The 18,713-nt window shown below is 43.2% G+C and overlaps 1 protein-coding gene across 7 annotated transcripts in view; it reads left to right on the top strand.

Annotated features, from left to right (window-relative positions):
* Window positions 1–18,713, top strand: part of DGKI (diacylglycerol kinase iota) — a 275,714-nt gene that overhangs the window by 234,028 nt on the left and 22,973 nt on the right. For all 7 annotated transcript variants that reach the window (XM_081212004.1, XM_081212007.1, XM_081212006.1 and 4 more), the window contains one exon: window positions 6,360–6,385. In XM_081212004.1, the coding sequence (XP_081068130.1) occupies window positions 6,360–6,385 (26 nt within the window). The remainder of the gene's footprint in view (window positions 1–6,359; window positions 6,386–18,713) is intronic.

The raw sequence follows: 18,713 nt of genomic DNA, 5'->3' as shown, positions 1-18,713 counted from the left end.
AGGAGCTTACAAATTGGCATCTTCCAAACAAGCTTGTTGTTGACTAGCGCCACCTCCATTCCTTTCCTTTTCCCCTTCCCTCCTTCCGTCTCTGAAATGAACAACTAAGCTCCTAACCTTTCTTTGGGACTGATTTCAAGCAGATTGGCTAAGAACATCACTGGCCCTGGCACAAAAATGTTTTGCTGCAATTTAGATTTTAAATGCTCTTCGAATATTGCCAGTGACTAAAGCAAAGGCAAACAAAAAAACATTTTGACAGTGAAGTATAAGACTTTAAAAAATGTTGGAATACATTTTAGGATACAAACTCGATGTTGGCAGAGAAGATAGACATATGAGGCCTTTCCCATTCCTCACAATAATGTGAATTATTTTCTCCCCTCCATCCGGGTCTGAGTACTTGCCTTGACCAGATAAGAATAGGTGGTTTCTTCAAAAGCATTCGCAAACTTCACTCGCGATATCTCTTTCTTTCTTTCTTTCTTTCTTTCTTTCTTTCTTTCTTTCTTTCTTTCTTTCTTTCTTCTTTCTTTCCCCTTTTCTGTTTAGTATTCTGTTCAAGTGAAATGGTCAGAGAGACATAAAGGAAAAGTGCGAACAAATTTCAGGGTCATAAACATTTGTGCAATGAGTTTCTGTCTGAATAATGAAGAGGGAAATAGACCCGTGGGAATCTGATCTCTGTGGAGTTCTTCTCACAACTCTGATCTGGGGTACAATGCAAAGTTCTGGCTTTGAAAGAAACAAATGGCTTGGGTCTAGGATACCTCAGGGATGGGCATAGCATCTACTTTGCATGTAGAAGATTCCAGATTCAAACCACCACCACCCACATCTCCATTTTGGACTAGGACTATTTGCCCCATCTGAAACTCCAGAAAACGGCTGCCAGTCAGTGTCAACTGGTTTTCCTCATCCTTGGGTCTCCAGATGTTTCTGAACTACAACTCCCATCATTCCCTGACCATTGGTATTGCTAACTGGGGATGATGGGAGTTGGAGGTCCAACATCTGGGGACCCAGTGTTGAGGGAGGCTGAAGTAAATTTTTTGTTTGTTTATTTAGTTCATAAATGTCATTTCATTTTTAAAAACCTCAAATCAGGTTACAAAAAATAAATCAGCAAAATCTAGAAACAACAACCATTTTGTAAACCAAGAAAATCTTTAATAAAAATACATTAAAAAAAGAGAAACCCTCTAGGTGGCAGTAGAACATTGAGGATAGCAGCTTGTGTAATCGCTTCCTGAACTTGGCTGAAACTTTGCAGCAGACAGAAGTGGCAAAAATAATAATAATCTTGAACCAATGGTGGATATAACCCGAGCTGCAGAGGGGAGGAGGTACCACCAGAACTGCTACCCGTCCTTTTAAAGATTTGGGATGTTACGCAATCAGGATTCTAAATTGTGCAGGGACCCTGCCCTACCATGGAAATCTGCCCACCAAAGAAGTTCACCCTCAATCCACTGGAAGGTGGCAGAGTTAGGCCACCAGGAATGTGACAAATGAGACAGGGCCAATGAGTCTAACCCTGCCTGCCAGGGAAAAGCACGGGCCAGGAGGTTGAACAGGACTAGTACAATGCAGAGATTTTAAAAAATGCACCAGACTATTAACAAGAATGGTTGAATGTGCAGATGGCGACTAGGAATGGGAATTTAATGAGATTCTCAAACTCATAGATCCACAGAGATCTCTTTCTAATTCCCACCTCACTCCTTTGATTCCCCACCCCCATCCCTTGGTTCTGCTAAAACATGAATTATTCTTGTGCGATATTTTATGCACGCTTATATATCCAATACACACATACAATATTATTGCTTTCCTAAAGTAATCATCACATTGACAGGAACCTGCAGCAATATGTATATAACTGTGTGGAAATGCAAATGGAGCCAACCAAGTTCTACTCAGAGTAAACCCATTGGAATGAGCAGGCCTAAGTTAGCCACATCCATTCATTTTTCAATGGATCTGCACTGAGTGGAATTTAGTTGGATGTATCCCATAGTTATAGAAGTATACTGCAGAAATATAGCACAGTGTGGGATACGGCTCTTTTATAGGTACTATACATACAGTGCACATAGTTTATATGTCTACTGGGTGACCTTGGGCCAATCACAGTCTCTCAGCCTAGCGTACCTCACAGAGTTGCTGTGAGAATAACATGGAATTGGGAGAGGGAACTACACAGGCATCAGGGACCAGCAAGACTCCGAGGGATGTGTAGAGGAGGCAAGGGAGCCTGAGAAATATCTAGAGGAAGGGGTTAGCAATTTGTGTGGTTCTGTGCCATCCACAAGGCAAGGGTCAGAGCTCTGAGAAGAGGAATAATAATAATATTTATACCCCACCCATCTGGCTGGGTTTCCCCAGCAACTCTGGGCGGCTCCATAATTAAAACATGACAAAACATCAAACATTAAAAACGTCCCTAAACAGGGCTGCCTTCAGATGTCTTATAAAAGTCAGATAGTTGTTGATTTCCTTGACATCTGATGGGAAGGCGTTCTACAGGGTGGGCGCCACTACCGAGAAGGCCCTCTGTCTGGTTCACTGTAACCTCACTTCTCACAGGGAGGGAACCAACAGAAGGCCCTCAGAGCTGGACCTGGATGAGGCCGTTTAGGAAGACTCAGAACTGTCAGAGGCAGATGAGGCCCCTTTAAAAATAAAAAATAAATGCATCCTGAAGAACTGGACTTAGATTGGAAAAGAACTAGGGAAACCAGAGTTGACAGATTAGCCTATCCTATGCTGGAGACAGATGCTCTGCTGCTATTTGTTTTTGAATGTCTGAAGGTGGTTTGAAAGAAGGACTGCTGCTTTTTTTTGGGGGGGGGAGGAGATTTTATTGTTTCAAAACCCTAAAATACCTCTTTAAGTGAACGTGTGCATGGGAAAACAAAATGGGTGTGAACTGCATACCATCAGATATGAAACCTCTCTCAAACTACTTTTGTCTCTCTTTAATGGACTGGATGTATATAACCTTTAAAAAATAGCTTTCATGTTCTATCCATTGCAGAGGAACAACTAGTGAGTTCATTGGAACCAGAGAGAGTGAGGTGTTTTGTTTTAAAAAGAGAAACAACATTCAGCCCCCTCTTTTTTTCTTGGCCAGCTAACTGGCAGAAGTGCTTATCAGAAGGAGTTAGTGGGTATGTGTAAAATGAATTACTCGAGTGGCAAAGAAGAGAAAGGCCATAAAACTCCATGGCAGTGCTATAAAAGTATTGTTGTTCAGCCTTTTAGATTCTTAAAGGCTTTTCTTTCAGATGCTGTGGGTGGCAGAGGGTTTCAGTTGCAGGGTTATTGGTAAAAATAGCTGCTTTACATCGGCTTGACGTTTCTCTGGAGGCTTTTGTCTTTATGAATAATACACCCGGTTGCCGGAATTTCTGTAGACTGTGCCTGGAGGAGGCTGGTTGAATTTCCATGAAACCTCAAATCCCATAGACTGAGCTCACAAGGTTGCAAATCCCTTCCTTCCCATACAAAGGCATGCCTACACTGCCGCCTTCCTCAAGCGACAAGCCTCCAGAAGACTGAAAACACCAGGAACAGTCTGACTGGCACAGAGTTTTCCTTTAATGCTAAGCTCCCTTGGCCACTGTTGGCCTTCAGTCAGTGGGCCTTAGGAAGAAGGCACAAAGCCCCAGGTCCATTCGGCACAAACAATGTGCTTTCTATTGCTGACCTGCGCTTGACTTTGGCTTTTGACAGCACCTTGCATTGGGCCCAGATAGGGTTGCCATATGTCCTCTTTTTCGAGGACATGCCCTGTTTTTCATGGGTAGAGTCGTCGTAGTGATCCAGAGTTAAAAATAGAAGTCGACAAATGTGTCCTCTTTTCTCTCTCTTCAAAATATGGCAAACCAAGCCTAGAAAGAAGCTGGTAGTCATGTCTTTGGATTGGTCAGGGTTAACAAATAAAAGGAGCCAAGCCTTCTACCATTTTCTACTGACTCCTGCTTGCTCCATTAAAAAAAAAATTTTTTTTGACAAAGCAATAAGAATAAATGAAATAAGAATAAAAATATGCACCCCACCCCGAGACCATTCCATTGTAACTATCCAACCTGCCAAAATTTCAATACCTCTTGCGCTCGTTTGACCCTTTTCTGTTTTAACAGTACAAATTCTACAAACAATTTCCATATCTCCTCAAAATCATATTCCCCATCTTACCGCTTGCCCCATTTTAGGTTTGAGTTTATCCATTTTCCAACTCAAACCTCACATTTTAGTGACCCCCACCTGGAGATCCAGCTGTCAATACCTTCTCTCCCCCCCTCCTACTCTGTAGTTTTGCATCTATCTTATGCCTTATTCTTGGCCTGGTCCCAACAGGTGCACACCATAATAGCAGGAGTATAAACTTTATAATTTTCTTAGCAGCACTTGCCATGGTGATCCCCCCCCCCGTCTTTTGGTCTTTTCAGATGCAGAGCTAATTACCTCTACCTGTCTTGCTGTGATAGAAATGCTAGCGAGACAAAAAGGATGCTAAAGTAAATGCTCAGTTATGGCTGCAAAATGGATTATTGTATGCTGTTCCGTTCTGGATCCCGGTAATTGCAATTGCCGTTGGTTAGCTGTCCCTTCTGCCGTTGAATGGCTACAAGGGGCACTAAACTGTAGGGGGCTGGTGGAAAAGTTGATCTCATAAGCACTTGTGTAACATGCGTTCCCCTTCGCCTGCTTCTCCCAGGGAACACAGCTAAAGGAATGGTAGAGGTGGGGCTTTAACAAAAAGATGTCTCTAGCTGATTTGGTACCTATTCCTCCCCACCGAAAACGGTAGCTAATAGTAGCTTCATGGGAGGGGAATTAAATTGAGAAAACAGGGTAAGGAATCTGTACCCCTCCCAATGTTGGTGGGCTGATTGGAGCTGTAGCCCAGCAACACCTTGATGGCCACAGGTCTCAGGTAGACCTGATGCAGGTGGTGCTGTGGTCTAAACCACGGAGCCTCTTGGGCTTGCCAATCAGAAGGTCGGCAGATCGAATCTGCACAATGGTGGTGAGCTCTCGTTGCTCTGTCCCAGCTCCTGCCAACCTAGCAGTTTGAAAGCACACCAGTGCAAGTAGATAAATACGTACTGCTATGGTGAGAAGGTAAACAGCATTTCCATGCACTCTGGTTTCTGTCATGGTGTTTCATTGCTCCAGAAGTGGTTTAGTCATGCTGGCCACATGACCTGGAAAGCTGTCTGTGGACAAACACCGGCTCCCTTGGCCTGAAAGTGAGATGAGCGCCACAACCCCATAGTTGCCTTTGACTGGACTTAACCACCCAGGGGTCCTTTACCTTTTTACCTCAGATAGAGGTCTTTCCCATCACCTGCTTCCTGGTGCTTTTAGACTGGATTTTCCAAGGACTGACTCTGAGACCTTTGGGAGGAAAAGCATGTGTTCCTGGAGCATGACTGGCATTATGGGGCAGGTGCCACAGAGTTGCCTTCCTGACAGCATAATCAATGCTTCTTAGCTGGGGAAGGCAGTGTAGCTTTGTTACAGGGGCACACTGTCGGAGCCAACCCAGTACTCCCAGCAATGCACCTAAGCAATACTTCCCTTACCACTGCCCTGCCCCTGCCCTTTCCACTAAGCTACTGTTCTTCTCCCTGATCATGTCTGTGATGCACACCAGCAGTTACTTTGAAGAGAAAAGTAAAGTGTTGGAAAATCTGGCCGCAGAACGTTCGCTCTGCATTCAGCTTGGCTAGAAAATCTCAGTGGAGCCACTGCTGGATTTTGATGGACCTTTGGTTATCAATTCACCTCTGACCTGATCCACAGAAGCAATTTCCCCCGTTATTTTTTTTCTCTGACTTGAGACTGCTGAAGATAGAAACTGACTGCACACATGAGGTTGAGATAATGGGTGGCAATAGCTTGTTCCTTGGGGAGGCAGATATTTCAAGGCAGGTCTTAGAGATCAGTAACCAGGCTCATCATTGGGGGGCAGCCCGAAGACCCAGGGGAAGAGAGACGACAGCAGTTTATCCCTCCAGCTGTACCTGTTTACACCCTTCATTCTTCTCCTTATATTTTCAAATAATAATAATAAAGTACTCCTTTTTCCAAAATCACAGTGATGCAGAACTAGGTGGATGTTTCATGAGGCTCATTCTGATGCAAAGATGGAATGAAGCGGGATCTGAATTTCAGCAATTGTTAGGAGCTGAACATAACATAACCTGTAGAAGTATTTAGCATCAGCCAAACTCTGCTTTACTAAGTGCTGCTGCAGAAATCCCTGAAAGTGCACTGAATTTCATTTGTTTTCCTTTTCATCTTACCAAAAAAAGACTGATGGGTCTTTGTTGGTTTACTTCCAGGTCTCCGGTTTCTTCAGAAGATCAAGGTGAGAATCTATTTTATTTGTTTGCGTGTTGTTGTTAATTATCCTATTGCAAACTCAGCTTGATAAATATGAATTTTGCTCAGGTTAATTGGATGAGAAGTGACTGCTAGCCCTTGGTCTGAATGGGGAAAGTTGGGTGAGCATAATATTTGGCATTTGTCTACCTAGGATATTCAGAAGTGATTTCTACTAATCCACACAATGCCTTGTAAGGCAGGGATGAGCATACTTCAGGAGTCTAAGATCTATTTGGTTTGTTTAGTAAATCCCCAGTGTCTCTACAAACCAGAACCAGGTGCAAAAGACATAGGACTTTACCTGAGCTTTCTGCTCATGCAGTGAGACTTCATTCTCTCCTCTCTGGAGCAGATTTTGAGGGTGCATGGGGAGCTGCAGGCAAGAGGGAAAAAGCACTAAGTTTTTCCCTGCATGTATACATCTCTGGTGCAAATGGAATGGCAGCACTGGATACAGCCCATGGAGTTAGAATTAAAAAAGAGGTTGCCTCTGAGCTCATTCTCACTGGGCAAATAAAGATAGATGTTTGGGTCTTGGGAATGGAACAACAAGGACACACCCATTGGCCCAATTACAGGTAGGTAGCCGTGCTGGTCTGCTGTAGTCGAAACAAAATAAAAAAAATCCTTCCAGTAGCAGCTTAGAGACCAACTACGTTTGTTATTGGTATGAGCTTTCATCTGCATGCACACTTCTTCAGATACTTCAGATTCTTCATTGGCCTGAATAACTCATGACTGCCTGTTCCAACAAACAACAGATTCCTAAGATTCCCATGTTTGTTTTCGTCCTGCTGTCTTGGACCCTTTAACACAAGGGTGGGGGAACCAGTCTTCCTTCATCCTCATCCCCGCCAGCATGGTCAGAGATGATGGTAGTTGGAGTCAGCAACACCTGGAGGACCACAGGCTCTTCACCCTGCTTTAGCTGACCCTGGGACTTTCTGTATGGTTTCCTACTGTTGCAAGACTGAACCCAAGGTCCGCTAATAAGATGGGAAATCATAACTGATACTGCACAGGTAGCAATGTGTTCGTTTCAATGCGTCTTACACAGGAGAAGCTCTTGATGAGCTGTGGCCCAGTTTCCGAGCAGAGAAAGTTCTCCTTCCTTCCAGCCTTTGAAATGTCATTTCACAATGTCAAGAGAGCACACGCTATTCCCTCCCGTTCGGCCACGGCTGAGTGATATGTTTATTATGTTGCATTTGATCCTTGCCAAACCCTGACTCCATTGCCTCTTATTCCCATGCTTCAGAGGAAACATTACATTTTAATAGGTTGTCCTGGGTACCAGTATCATGCTATTTGTCAATGGGCAGTGATTTATTAGCCAGGCTTATAGGTTTTCTTTACATTATCGTATTACCCTGTCATTTTATCTATTAATTGAGTGTCAGGCAGCATATGAAGTGCTTCCTTATGGATCTTCTCGGCTTTAATCTCCAGTATCTGCCCCTACCATCTCCCTTTCCTTTCTGCCTTCCCTGTTTCCCTCCTTTGCACAAATTCCTCTCATGTTCCATTTACCACCTGTGCCTCTGTGACAGGGGACCAGCTCTACAGTTTGATCAATATCCCTAACCACTCCAGAACCATAAAAGCATTTATGAGCTTACTTTGAAATGGAGAATCAAAGCCGCAAGCACTCTTCACCTATCATACCAAGGACATTAAAAGCTTCTGTTTAATGACAGTGAAATAGCTGATTGAGAAATGTATTACAGGGTAGAAGAATGGTTACAGGCGAGAGCCTTTTATGATGCAGCAGGGTCAGAACATTTAGTTCCGATGCTTGTAAATACTGTCTGTCATCCACCAGGAGAGGAATCGCCTTGGAACTTAGCTCTGCCTAGGCTTTGCCCCAATGTCGCAGTGATGGCTTCACTTGGCAAATGGGGGCTGGTTGCAGCAGTCCTACGTGTTTTCCCAGCTGTCCCCTCCAGCAAAGCAGCAGACTTGGATGGGCAAAGCATTTTGCTGCCTCCTCTGTACTCCAAGGTCAAACCCTGTGTCCTGGATCATCTTTGGGGATGATGCTCCCTGGCTCCTCACTATGCTAGCCTGAAGCTTCCGGGTTGACGCAATCTGGAAATGGCGGATTCCCTCCGAGCTCCGGAGGGAATCGGCTCCACTGAGGATGGGTCTTTGCCGCGCCGGCGACGCGGGGACCCTTAAAAACTGCAGGCGCGGAAGCCTGCGGACTGAAGACTCGGCGGGTGCCTTAAGCGCCCCCCCTGATTCGCAAAGAGCCTTTTTAAAGGCTGCGGAGGGGATACGGGGGTGGCGTGGCACTGAGAGTCGATCGCTACCTCGGTGGAGCGAAGCCGCGAGCCATAACCAGAGAGCGCTGACTTCCTTCCTTGAAAATTTGGACCGAAAGAATCGCCCGTGAGTAAGACGGATTGGGACTTTATAAAAATTCTACCTTGAATTGGAGACGAGCGGGGGGTGTCTAAAAGGAAGTCCGCACCCCCCCCTTGCAGACGATCTAAGCAACGGCGCAAGAGCTAAGCTGGAGAGCCTACCCCTGGTGGGGTGAGTTAAAAAGGACATTAACTTCCGAGATTTAACTAAGGGAAATTTTGGGCTGGAGAGTGGAGTTTTGGGAACCTTCTTTTTGCTTTAAACAACCCCCCCTCCCGGGCCCGGGAACGTCCTGCCTTGGCGCCTGTGTAAGAGCTGCGGAGTTTGACAGCTGTCAAAGCTGTCAAACGGCCGATTTTAAGTGGAAAATTTGTCATCTAAGATCCCTCTGGACTAAGATGAGTTATAATTGAGCTAAAGCTGTTGGAAACAAAGTAATAATAATCAGTTAAAGGATTGTTGGTGAAAAGGCTAATAAGTAACCAGATTCCCCCTAGGGGGAATTCTGTGAAACTACAATGGATACAATGGCTGTGGAAGGAAAGTTATTAGTGGAAATCGAAAGGATGTTTCAATTGGTGGGAATCTTACAAGAACAGAGCTTGGCCATGAATAAACAACTTGAGACTATGACCTTGGGAACAGGCAACTCTGCTCTTAGTATTGAGGACCTCAATGAGAAAGAATCCACAGCTGAATGGGAAACAATACCTACAGAGCTGGAAGAGACTAAACAACAAGAAAAAGAAGAAGTAATCCTGGGAAGCAACAACCAAAAGCTGACATCTGCGGAACACAAGCAAGGAAATGCTGGGAACATATCTACTACAACTCGGCGAAAGACACAGAAGAAGAAGGAGGAGGCCCCGGGACAAAATGGAATACAGAAAACTAAAATAAAGAAATACGACTGGGGCCTCAGTTTGGACTTTGATCGTGAAGAGATAGGCTTTGTGGAAATTCTCCAGCAGTTACTTTTGAACCCCCTTGTGGGAAGAGGACACACTTTGATGGTGAAAGAACTTTTCCCAGATCTGACGACTGACATAAAGGACTACCAACAGGACAGGCGGAGAGGGACTGAAAGGGATTTGAAAGCCTCGGACGTGAGGAACCCAGGCTGAGAATCTCGAATCTGGATCTTTATTGGGAAGGGACAAAACCGGGGAGGGGAGGGAGGGAAGAAGAGACTCTTAAAAACTCTTAAGACTTCTAGGTTCGGTTAATATGACTCTTAATTAAGTTAAAATGAAAATCGATGGAAGAGAACTTAAGTCCAACTTAGGAAAATTAATTTTTATTATAAAAAAGGTAACAAGATGAATAAGATTGTTAAGAGGAGAAATACCAACTTGCTGATATAATCTTGAAACTGGGATGCACGAGGGGAGGTGGGGGGAAGTCAGGGAACAAGTTTATGAAACGGGGATTTGCTGATTTTATACATGTTTTTGTCTTTTGTCTTTTCTTTGTGTATGTTTTGTCTTTATAAAACCAGAAAACCAAATAAAAATTTTATATAAAAAAATAAATAAATACTGTCTGTCATCCACCAGGAGAGGAATCGCCTTGGAACTTAGCTCTGCCTAGGCTTTGCCCCAATGTCGCAGTGATGGCTTCACTTGGCAAATGGGGGCTGGTTGCAGCAGTCCTACGTGTTTTCCCAGCTGTCCCCTCCAGCAAAGCAGCAGACTTGGATGGGCAAAGCATTTTGCTGCCTCCTCTGTACTCCAAGGTCAAACCCTGTGTCCTGGATCATCTTTGGGGATGATGCTCCCTGGCTCCTCACTATGCTAGCCTGAAGCAGGCTGATGTGCTCCCTGGGTTGTGTTTTCTCAGGCTTAGTGATGATGTGCTGTCACGGGGGCAGTCAAGAAATACAAAAGATTTGTTTCTGCCATCGCTCATTGCATTCCCTTCTCCTTGCAGAAAGGTCATAGCAGGGACAGACTTTGGTAATCTTTCGTGATGTGGTTCCCTGTGTGATGTCAACATTTGGCGTCCCTCAATGAATCTTCTCAATTATGGATCTTCTCAGTTTTGCACCCCTGCACCTCGGCACCCTGCGTAGCAGAACCGCTCACACCACCCTAAATCTGGCACTGGTCATAGCTCAGTGGCACAACAACTGCTTTGCATGCAGAGGGTCCTAGGTCAATCCCCAGCATCTCCAGGTAGGATGGAAGAGACTTCTGTCAGAAACCCTGGCTGTGAAGAACCCTCAGCTAGGTGGACCAATAGGACCACTCAGGGAATGGCATCTTCCTTTGTGCTTAAATGGTAGTCCCAGCAAGCTGAGGCTCTCTTTTGGCTTATGGAATAGTTGTTTTTTGGGGGGGATTCATGGCTCCCCAGATCTCTGTTGGGGGTATGGCAGAGAGGAGCAGAGCATTGCTGGTTAGGCAACACATGTCCAAGAATGTAAGAACACTCATTTTCAAACCAAAGCTAGTCTAGCATTTTGTTTCCAATAGTAGCTAGCAAGATGTCTCCCAAAAGCATTAGCACATAGGTAGGCAAACTAAGCCCAGGGGCCGGATTCGGCCCAATCGCCTTCTAAATCCGGCCTGCGGATGGTCCAGGAATCAGTGTGTTTTTACATGAGTAGAATGTGCCCTTTTATTTAAAATGCATCTCTGGGTTATTATATCTCTGGGAATTCCTATGGGGCATAGGAATTCGTTCACCTCCCCCCAAAAAAGAATATAGTCTGGCCCCCCACAAGGGACAGTGGACCGGCCCCCTGCTGAAAAAGTTTGCTGACCCCTGCATTAGCACATGAGGCCACTGCTCTCCTGAAGCTGAGCAGGTCTGGTCAGCACCAGAATGTGAAACCGTCAGGGAATCACAGGTATGCTGCCTTGCGTTGAATAATGGAAGAAAAGTGGGTTAGAAATGTAAATAAACAAACTCATTGGATCTGCTATTGGAGGCTGTGAACAAGAATGTGCCTTATGCCAAGTTAGACCATTGACTGATCTAGCTCATCATTGTCTACACTGAATGACAACGACTCTCCAGATTTGAGGAATCTTTTTCCTACTTGGAGGTAACAGGAATGGAACCTGGGATCCTATTCATGCAAGGCGGATGCCCCAATGCTGAGCTGTGCCCCTTCCCCTATAGTTGCAAGCTTTAATCCGCAGATGAAACCATTAAAACTTTAGTTGATTGAGCAGTGAATATGAATCTTAATCAGTAAGGCAAACTTTAATTGTTTCTAGACTGCATTTATAACTCATGTTGCACCAGGCACTTAACAACAAAGCTTGAACACCACATTTTAATTAGTGTGGCTGAGACTTCAGGGCACTCTTTCTCCTTTCTTTTCGGGACTTATTTTGGTTTGGATATATTACTCTTACAGGGAATTTAAGAAAAAAAGCAACACTCAAGGCAATCTCTGAGACAATGAAAACCGTAGGGACCCCGGTGTGGTTTGGTTTTAAAATCCTCCTTAAAGGCCAGGCAAAGAGGAGAATTTTCTTATGATCCTTTCTCGCAGAAACATCAACATTTTGAGGCTTCTCCCCAACCTGCCCCCCGCCCCCCTTGTTTTTTGGAGGTGGCAGGGAAGAGGGCCTGTCCCCCCCCCCCGCTCCCGCTTTTGCTTCTAATATGGGAAAAGCAATAAAATATTTAACATGAGGTTGTTGTTTTTCTAGTATTGTATTGTAGTTTCTCCCCCCTTTTTTTTTACTGAAAAAGTTACAAACCGAACATCTCGCCCCCCCCCCCCACTTTTTGTCAATGCAAAGGCATTGTTCGGATGTAAACCATGTTAGCAAAGTTTGTGAAAGCACTGAAGTGGAGATAGACTGAAAGTTGCCAATATCAATATGAAGGAGAATGTTAACACAGCCATATATTACGGAATGAGGCAGGTACAGTTTGTCCTGTAGAGTCCTCGTTCCTGTGCTGGATGAATGACTACCAGTTAACCATAAAAGTCTCTCTCTCTCTCTCTCTCTCTCTCTCTCTCTCTCTCTCTCTCTCTCTCTCTCTCTCCAGCCTCACAAAGTTTTTGCATCAGTTTTTCAGAAGTATTTTAAATTGTTGTTAAAAGCAGGCTTGTTGGTGTTTTGTTTTGTTTTTTAAAAATGATAATTTAATTGTTTTATCTTGTTTGTAAACCACTTTGCCTTTTCAAAAATATAAAATCAAATAAAGAGGTATGTAAATTTTATGAAATAAATAAAATCTTGGCCTGGGTATATTACAGACATTGCAATGGAGTTGAATTTGTAAGATTAGCAAGAGGAAGGTCCCAAAGGCTGGCGATCCTTAGCCACTTTGCTGCGTGGCTTTTCACACCAAATCAGTGCCCTCAAACTTCTCAGCAGACAACTCTGTGGGGCAAGTCTTTCATCCTGCAGTTTGTACAAGTCAAGCCATGCAGCCCTGACTAGCATTTACTTAGCCGTCAGAACTGATAGCTGACTTGCATTCAGGCTACAGCTTCCCCTTGTCAGAGGCATTGAGGGGGGGGGGAGGGAAGACAAGACAAACCTATTGCACGGACTGCAATTCCCGTAGAGGCTTTGCTGACAAAGAAACAAGTGTCAAACTCTCGGTTTAAGCAAGGGCTGCCCTGTGGGATGTGTGGGAATTCTGAACAGGTGAGTGAAGTGCCACACAGCCCAAGGGAGCTGGTGAGAGAAGCTGAACGGGACAGGCAGATGGTTTGTGGCTTATTTTCTGAGCCTCCTTCATAGCAAAATCTGCAATTCTGGGAAGAATGATGCAGGGTCAGGCGGATCTGAAAGTGTTGAGTGGCAATCTGTTTCCAAGCCTACTTGAAGACAATGCCTCTTCCCAGTTTTTGTCTTATTCTGTGATGCCGGAATTTGGGTTATAATTCTGATCCTGCGTTCTTATATGGCACTTGTGGGAGACAGCCTGGCAAATTCAGGTTGTGCAGTTGTAGTTGACGGGGAGATCTTGCGGAAGAAACCTGCTCCTCCCAAAGATCTGATCTTTTGCAATAAGGAAAGTGATGGGAAATGGCACTGAGAAGTGTGGGGTGATATTTGCTTTGATGCCACCCTATCTTCACAAACAAATCGGAATGAATGCTCATTAAATAGTCAGTGCCATTTGATTTCTCTGCAAACAAATCAGGATGAATGCTTAATAAACAGGTCATCTGGAGGTGCCCTGGCTTGCAAGAAGCTCGAAGTCACACAGGGAATCTCTTGTAAATAGCTTCCATGGTTAGTAAAGGTAAAGGTAAAGGGACCCCTGAACATTAGGTCCAGTCGTCACCGACTCTGGGGTTGCGGCGCTCATCTCGCTTTATTGGCCGAGGGAGCCGGCGTACAGCTTCCGGGTCATGTGGCCAGCATGACTAAGCTGCTTCTGGTGAACCAGAGCAGCTCACAGAAACACTGTTTACCTTCCCACCGGAGCGGTACCTATTTATCTACTTGCACTTTAATGTGCTTTCGAACTGCTAGGTTGCCAGGAGCAGGGACCGAGCAATGGGAGCTCATCCCGTCGTGGGGATTCAAACCGCCGACCTTCTGATCGGCAAGCCCCAGGCTCTGTGGTTTAACCCACAGTGCCACCCACGTCCTCCATGGTTAGTAGCCCCATATAAAGGCAGTCCCACTGAATGAGCACAGCAAAACAAAGGAGGGTCAGGCAGTCCTTCAGACAAAGGAAAAAGAAGGAATCTCAGTCTCCAGTCAAAAGCATTCTGAGTGGGCCAGCAGTTTGTTCTTTTTCTTCTTTAAATTTTTATTTATCATTTTCGTTTATATACATTACATCAATTATTTAATCATAGTTTTAACAGTTTTAACATTTTCAGTTTCGACTCCCTTTCCCCTCTTTCTGAGGTTCCTTACATTTTTGTCCTTTCCTGCATACTCCAAATTGCCTTCACTTATTCTTTTTAATTGTCTATTCTCATCTATATCTCATCTATATCTTTAAAGCTGCAGGTTTTTATAATAATCCTGCCAATGTCTTGATCTATTTACAGTTTGTAAATACTCAATAAACTACTTCCATTCCTTTCTAAAAAGATTGTTGTCTTGATTTCTTATTCTTCCTGTAAGTTTTGCCATTTCTGCATACTCCATTAGTTTCTGTATCCAATCTTCTTTCGCCGGGACCTCTTCATCCTCCCACTTTTGGGCAAATAACATTCTTGCAGCTGTAGTCGCATACATAAATAAATTTCTATACTGTTTGGGTAGTTCTAATCCTATAATTCCCAAGATAAATCCTTAAACTCTTTTAATTTAAACTCTTTTAATTTAAGTTCTCTACTCTCCTCTCTTAGCAAATTTCTATAAGTCGCCCAACTTTCCATCATATTTTTCTTTTTCACCACTATGGCTTCCAAAGGTGAAAGCCAAAGTTGTGTTTTATCTCCAATAAGTTTTTGTATTTATCCCATATTCTATACATTTCCCCCCTAATTATATGGTTTGTGAAGACTTTATGTACTTTTGCCTTTTCATACCACAAATAAGCATGCCAACCAAAAATATTATCATGACTTTCCAAATCTAAAATATGTGGATTCTTCAGTAGCAACCATTCCTTCAACCAGCACAAACAAGATGCTTCATAATATAATCTCATATCCGGTAGGGAGAAACCTCCTCTTTCTTTCGTGTCTATCAGTATTTTATATTGTATTCTCAGGTTTTCCCCTTGTCAGATATAGTTAGAAATACCTTTTTGCCATTTGTTGAAGCAAACTGTCTTGCTGATCACCGGTATTGATTGAAACAAAAATAACATTCTTGGTAGTACATTCATCTTTATGGTCGACACTCTCCCTAGCAACGAAAGTTCTATCCTATATTTCATTCTATCCCATATTTGCAAATTTCTTTTAATATCCTCCCATGTTTTCAGATAGTTATCTTTATACAGCTGTAATCTGTTAACCATACACCTAAATACTTAACCTTCTTTTCAATTTTTAGACCTGATATATTTTGTAGTTTATTTTCACTCTCATCATTTATCTTTTTTACCAGGTTTTATCTTTATTAATTTTAAGACTTGCTATTTCTCCATCTTTTTCTATCTCTTCTAATGCTTTTGGAATTAACTCTGTTGGTTCTTCTACAGATATCACCACATCATCTACAAATGCTTTTAATTTGTATTGTCTCTGTCCCACCCTTATTCCTTCAGTTTCTTGATTACCTCTTATTCTTTGCTTCAAAACTTCTAAAACTAATATAAACAATAAAGGTGACAGCGGACAACCTTGTTTAGTGCCTTTAGTTATCTTACAGTTCTCAGTCAATACGTTATTTACTATCATTTTGCTGATGGTTCTGTATACATTGCCTTAACTCCTTTTATAAAAGTTTCTCCACAGCTCATATATTCCAAAACTTTAAACAGGAGACATTATCAAATGCTTTCTCTGCATCTAAAAACATTAAGGCTGCTTGTTTTTTGCATTTCTCACTTCTAAGTATTCTATTAGAACCAAAGACGGTCAAGAAGCCCTTCAGACAAAGGAGAAAGGAGGAATCTCAGTCTCCAGTCAAATGCATTCTGAGCGGGCCAGCAGTTCTTGCAATTAGGAGTGAAAGCATTTGCATACGAAGCCTTGATTAGCCTTTCACTCTGTGTTTGCTTTTAAATGTGCCATTACTCAATTGCTCGTCTCCCCTTGCCAGCATAACAGTGTTTTAATGAAGTGCATGGGATAGCCAGCCAAAATCGTACTCTCTCCACTCACACATCTCCTTCATCTTCCTGCTCCCGTAATCCCTCCCCAACCCCCATCTTTCTTTCAGCTTGACAACTATTTTCTCCCTTTTCATCGCTTCCAAAAGTGGCATCAACTTGTCATTGGGTTAGTTTTCTTCTTCTTTAAATGGTTGTCTTACAGAATACACTGGAGAAGCCAGCGAGTCTGGCGCTCTGGTTGCTCACAGCTTTTCTTAGACCAGGGCTAAGAAAAGAAACCTGTGGCCCTCCAGGTACTGGTGTTGGACTCCAACTCCCATCAGCCCCAGGAAGCACAGTGAGGGATGATGGGAGTTGTAGTCCAACAAAAAATAGAGGGATGATGGGAGTTGTAGTCCAACAACAAATCGAGCACGACTGGTTCCCCATCCTTGAGTTAGACAACAAAACTGTCACTCTACACCTTCACAATGAGGACCTTTTCACATGTTCTGTAGGCTCTGTAACCCTCTGCACAGGTTTACGGGAAGCAACAGCCAATCCTGGTACTCAGGTGGTACTCATCTGTATTGATACATGTCATTCACACATTAAATTGCTAGGTGTACACCTAAGCAACATAGTGTTGAATTGGCCCTCATCTCTACTTTGCAAGTTGGCTCATCTAGTCCAGTACTGTCTGCACTGACTGGTAGCAGCTCTCCAGGATGTCTTTACCAGCCCTATCTGGAGATGCTAGGGATTGCTCTTGGCACCTTCAACAATGCCCAGCATCGTTCCCCATTCATTTGAATGCACAGAAAAAAAATCTTAAAAAAAAAAATAGAATAAACATATGCACAAATTCTTCCTGCATTTTCATTTCTTTTTTAGATGTAAGGTACTATATTTACTTTGCTTGAATTATTCTGGTTTTATATAAGCCACTTTGTGTTCTGTGTGTAAAAAGGCTGAGCAAAAATTAACAAAACAAATAAAACATTCCACTTGGGGGAAGATGTGGTATAACTATGCTCTGTCTGGGCTGCAATCTTATACTCGCTTACTTGGTAGTAAGCTCCATTGAACTAAATGAGGCTTAAGTTTGCCTATGCATGTATGGGACTGCACCATTGTAAGCCCTCCCTTTTTGTCCTGCCCCCTCCCCCATTTTAAACACTTTCTGGCTTGCTACTGTTCATCTAACAAGAGAGAGGGAGAGGAATTGGGGTGGGGAGAGACTTTCTTTCATCTATCCTTGTTGAATGAAGACTACAGGAATAAAGGAAATGCTCCATTTATCAGGTCTGCAACTGTAGTGTGATGGCTTTAAGACATTGCTATTTCTAAGAATAGAAATGTTATTTGAGGCACTGTCTCAAAACAATGGCTTATATCAAGAGGTTATAAATTGTAGTTCCCACAAAGTGTCCCTGCCTTTTATCAGTTCAAGGTATGCCTATGAATGTTACGAGTTGCATTCATTTGCAAACATTTCCACTAAAAGTATCCGTTAATTTTAAAAATAGAAACTTTTAAAGTAAAGCTTTAAAATAAAGTTTAAGGCTTTGGACTCAGCTACATTGGCAAAGAAAGAATGCTTTATATGCATTGTTTATGCATTCTAGCACTGTGACACCAGGCGGCGCTGTGGAGTTTGGTTTTTGTCAACCCGATTTCTCACGCAAAGTTTGCAACGCATTTAACTGAAACACTTCTTTGATAAGTCTAGATCCAGCCTATATTAAGAATGCTCACTATTGAAAGTGAACAACAGGAACAAGAATGTGACATACTGCGGAATTAGAACTTTTGACCTCAGATTTAAATGATAATGTTTTAAGACACTGCACTACAACCCCAGAACTGATAAACTGACCCCTCTGGGTTAGTTTAGTTTTGGTTAGTTTAATATTTGGTTAGTTTAATCTGTGTCACCTACCTTAAGCAAATTGGGGTCACCAACATGGTGCCCACAAGCACTGTGGTTCCCAAAAAGGCATTCACTGGTGCTCTGGACAGCTTCCCAAGACCCTGAGCTTTCATTTAAAAAGAAGGAGCAAGTATCTCAGCCTGCATAGCTCAGTTGGTTACAGCATGATGCTGATAACACCAAGGTTGCAGGTTTGAATCCTGAATGGGACGGCTGCCTATTCCTACATGTCAGGGGGTTGAACTCGATGATCCTCAGGGTCCCTTCCAACACTACAATTCTATGATTCTAGCTCTCATAGAAATGAAGTTATGGAGTAAGAAAGGCAGGTACCTTCTAAGCAATTTATGTGAAATGAATGTGC

Source organism: Podarcis bocagei (assembly GCF_964188305.1).
Source record: "Podarcis bocagei genome assembly, chromosome: 10".
In the NCBI taxonomy this organism is placed as follows: Eukaryota; Metazoa; Chordata; class Lepidosauria; order Squamata; family Lacertidae; genus Podarcis; species Podarcis bocagei.
The sequence above is the reverse complement of the archived record's forward strand: the minus strand, read 5'-3'. Positions and strand labels throughout refer to the sequence as shown.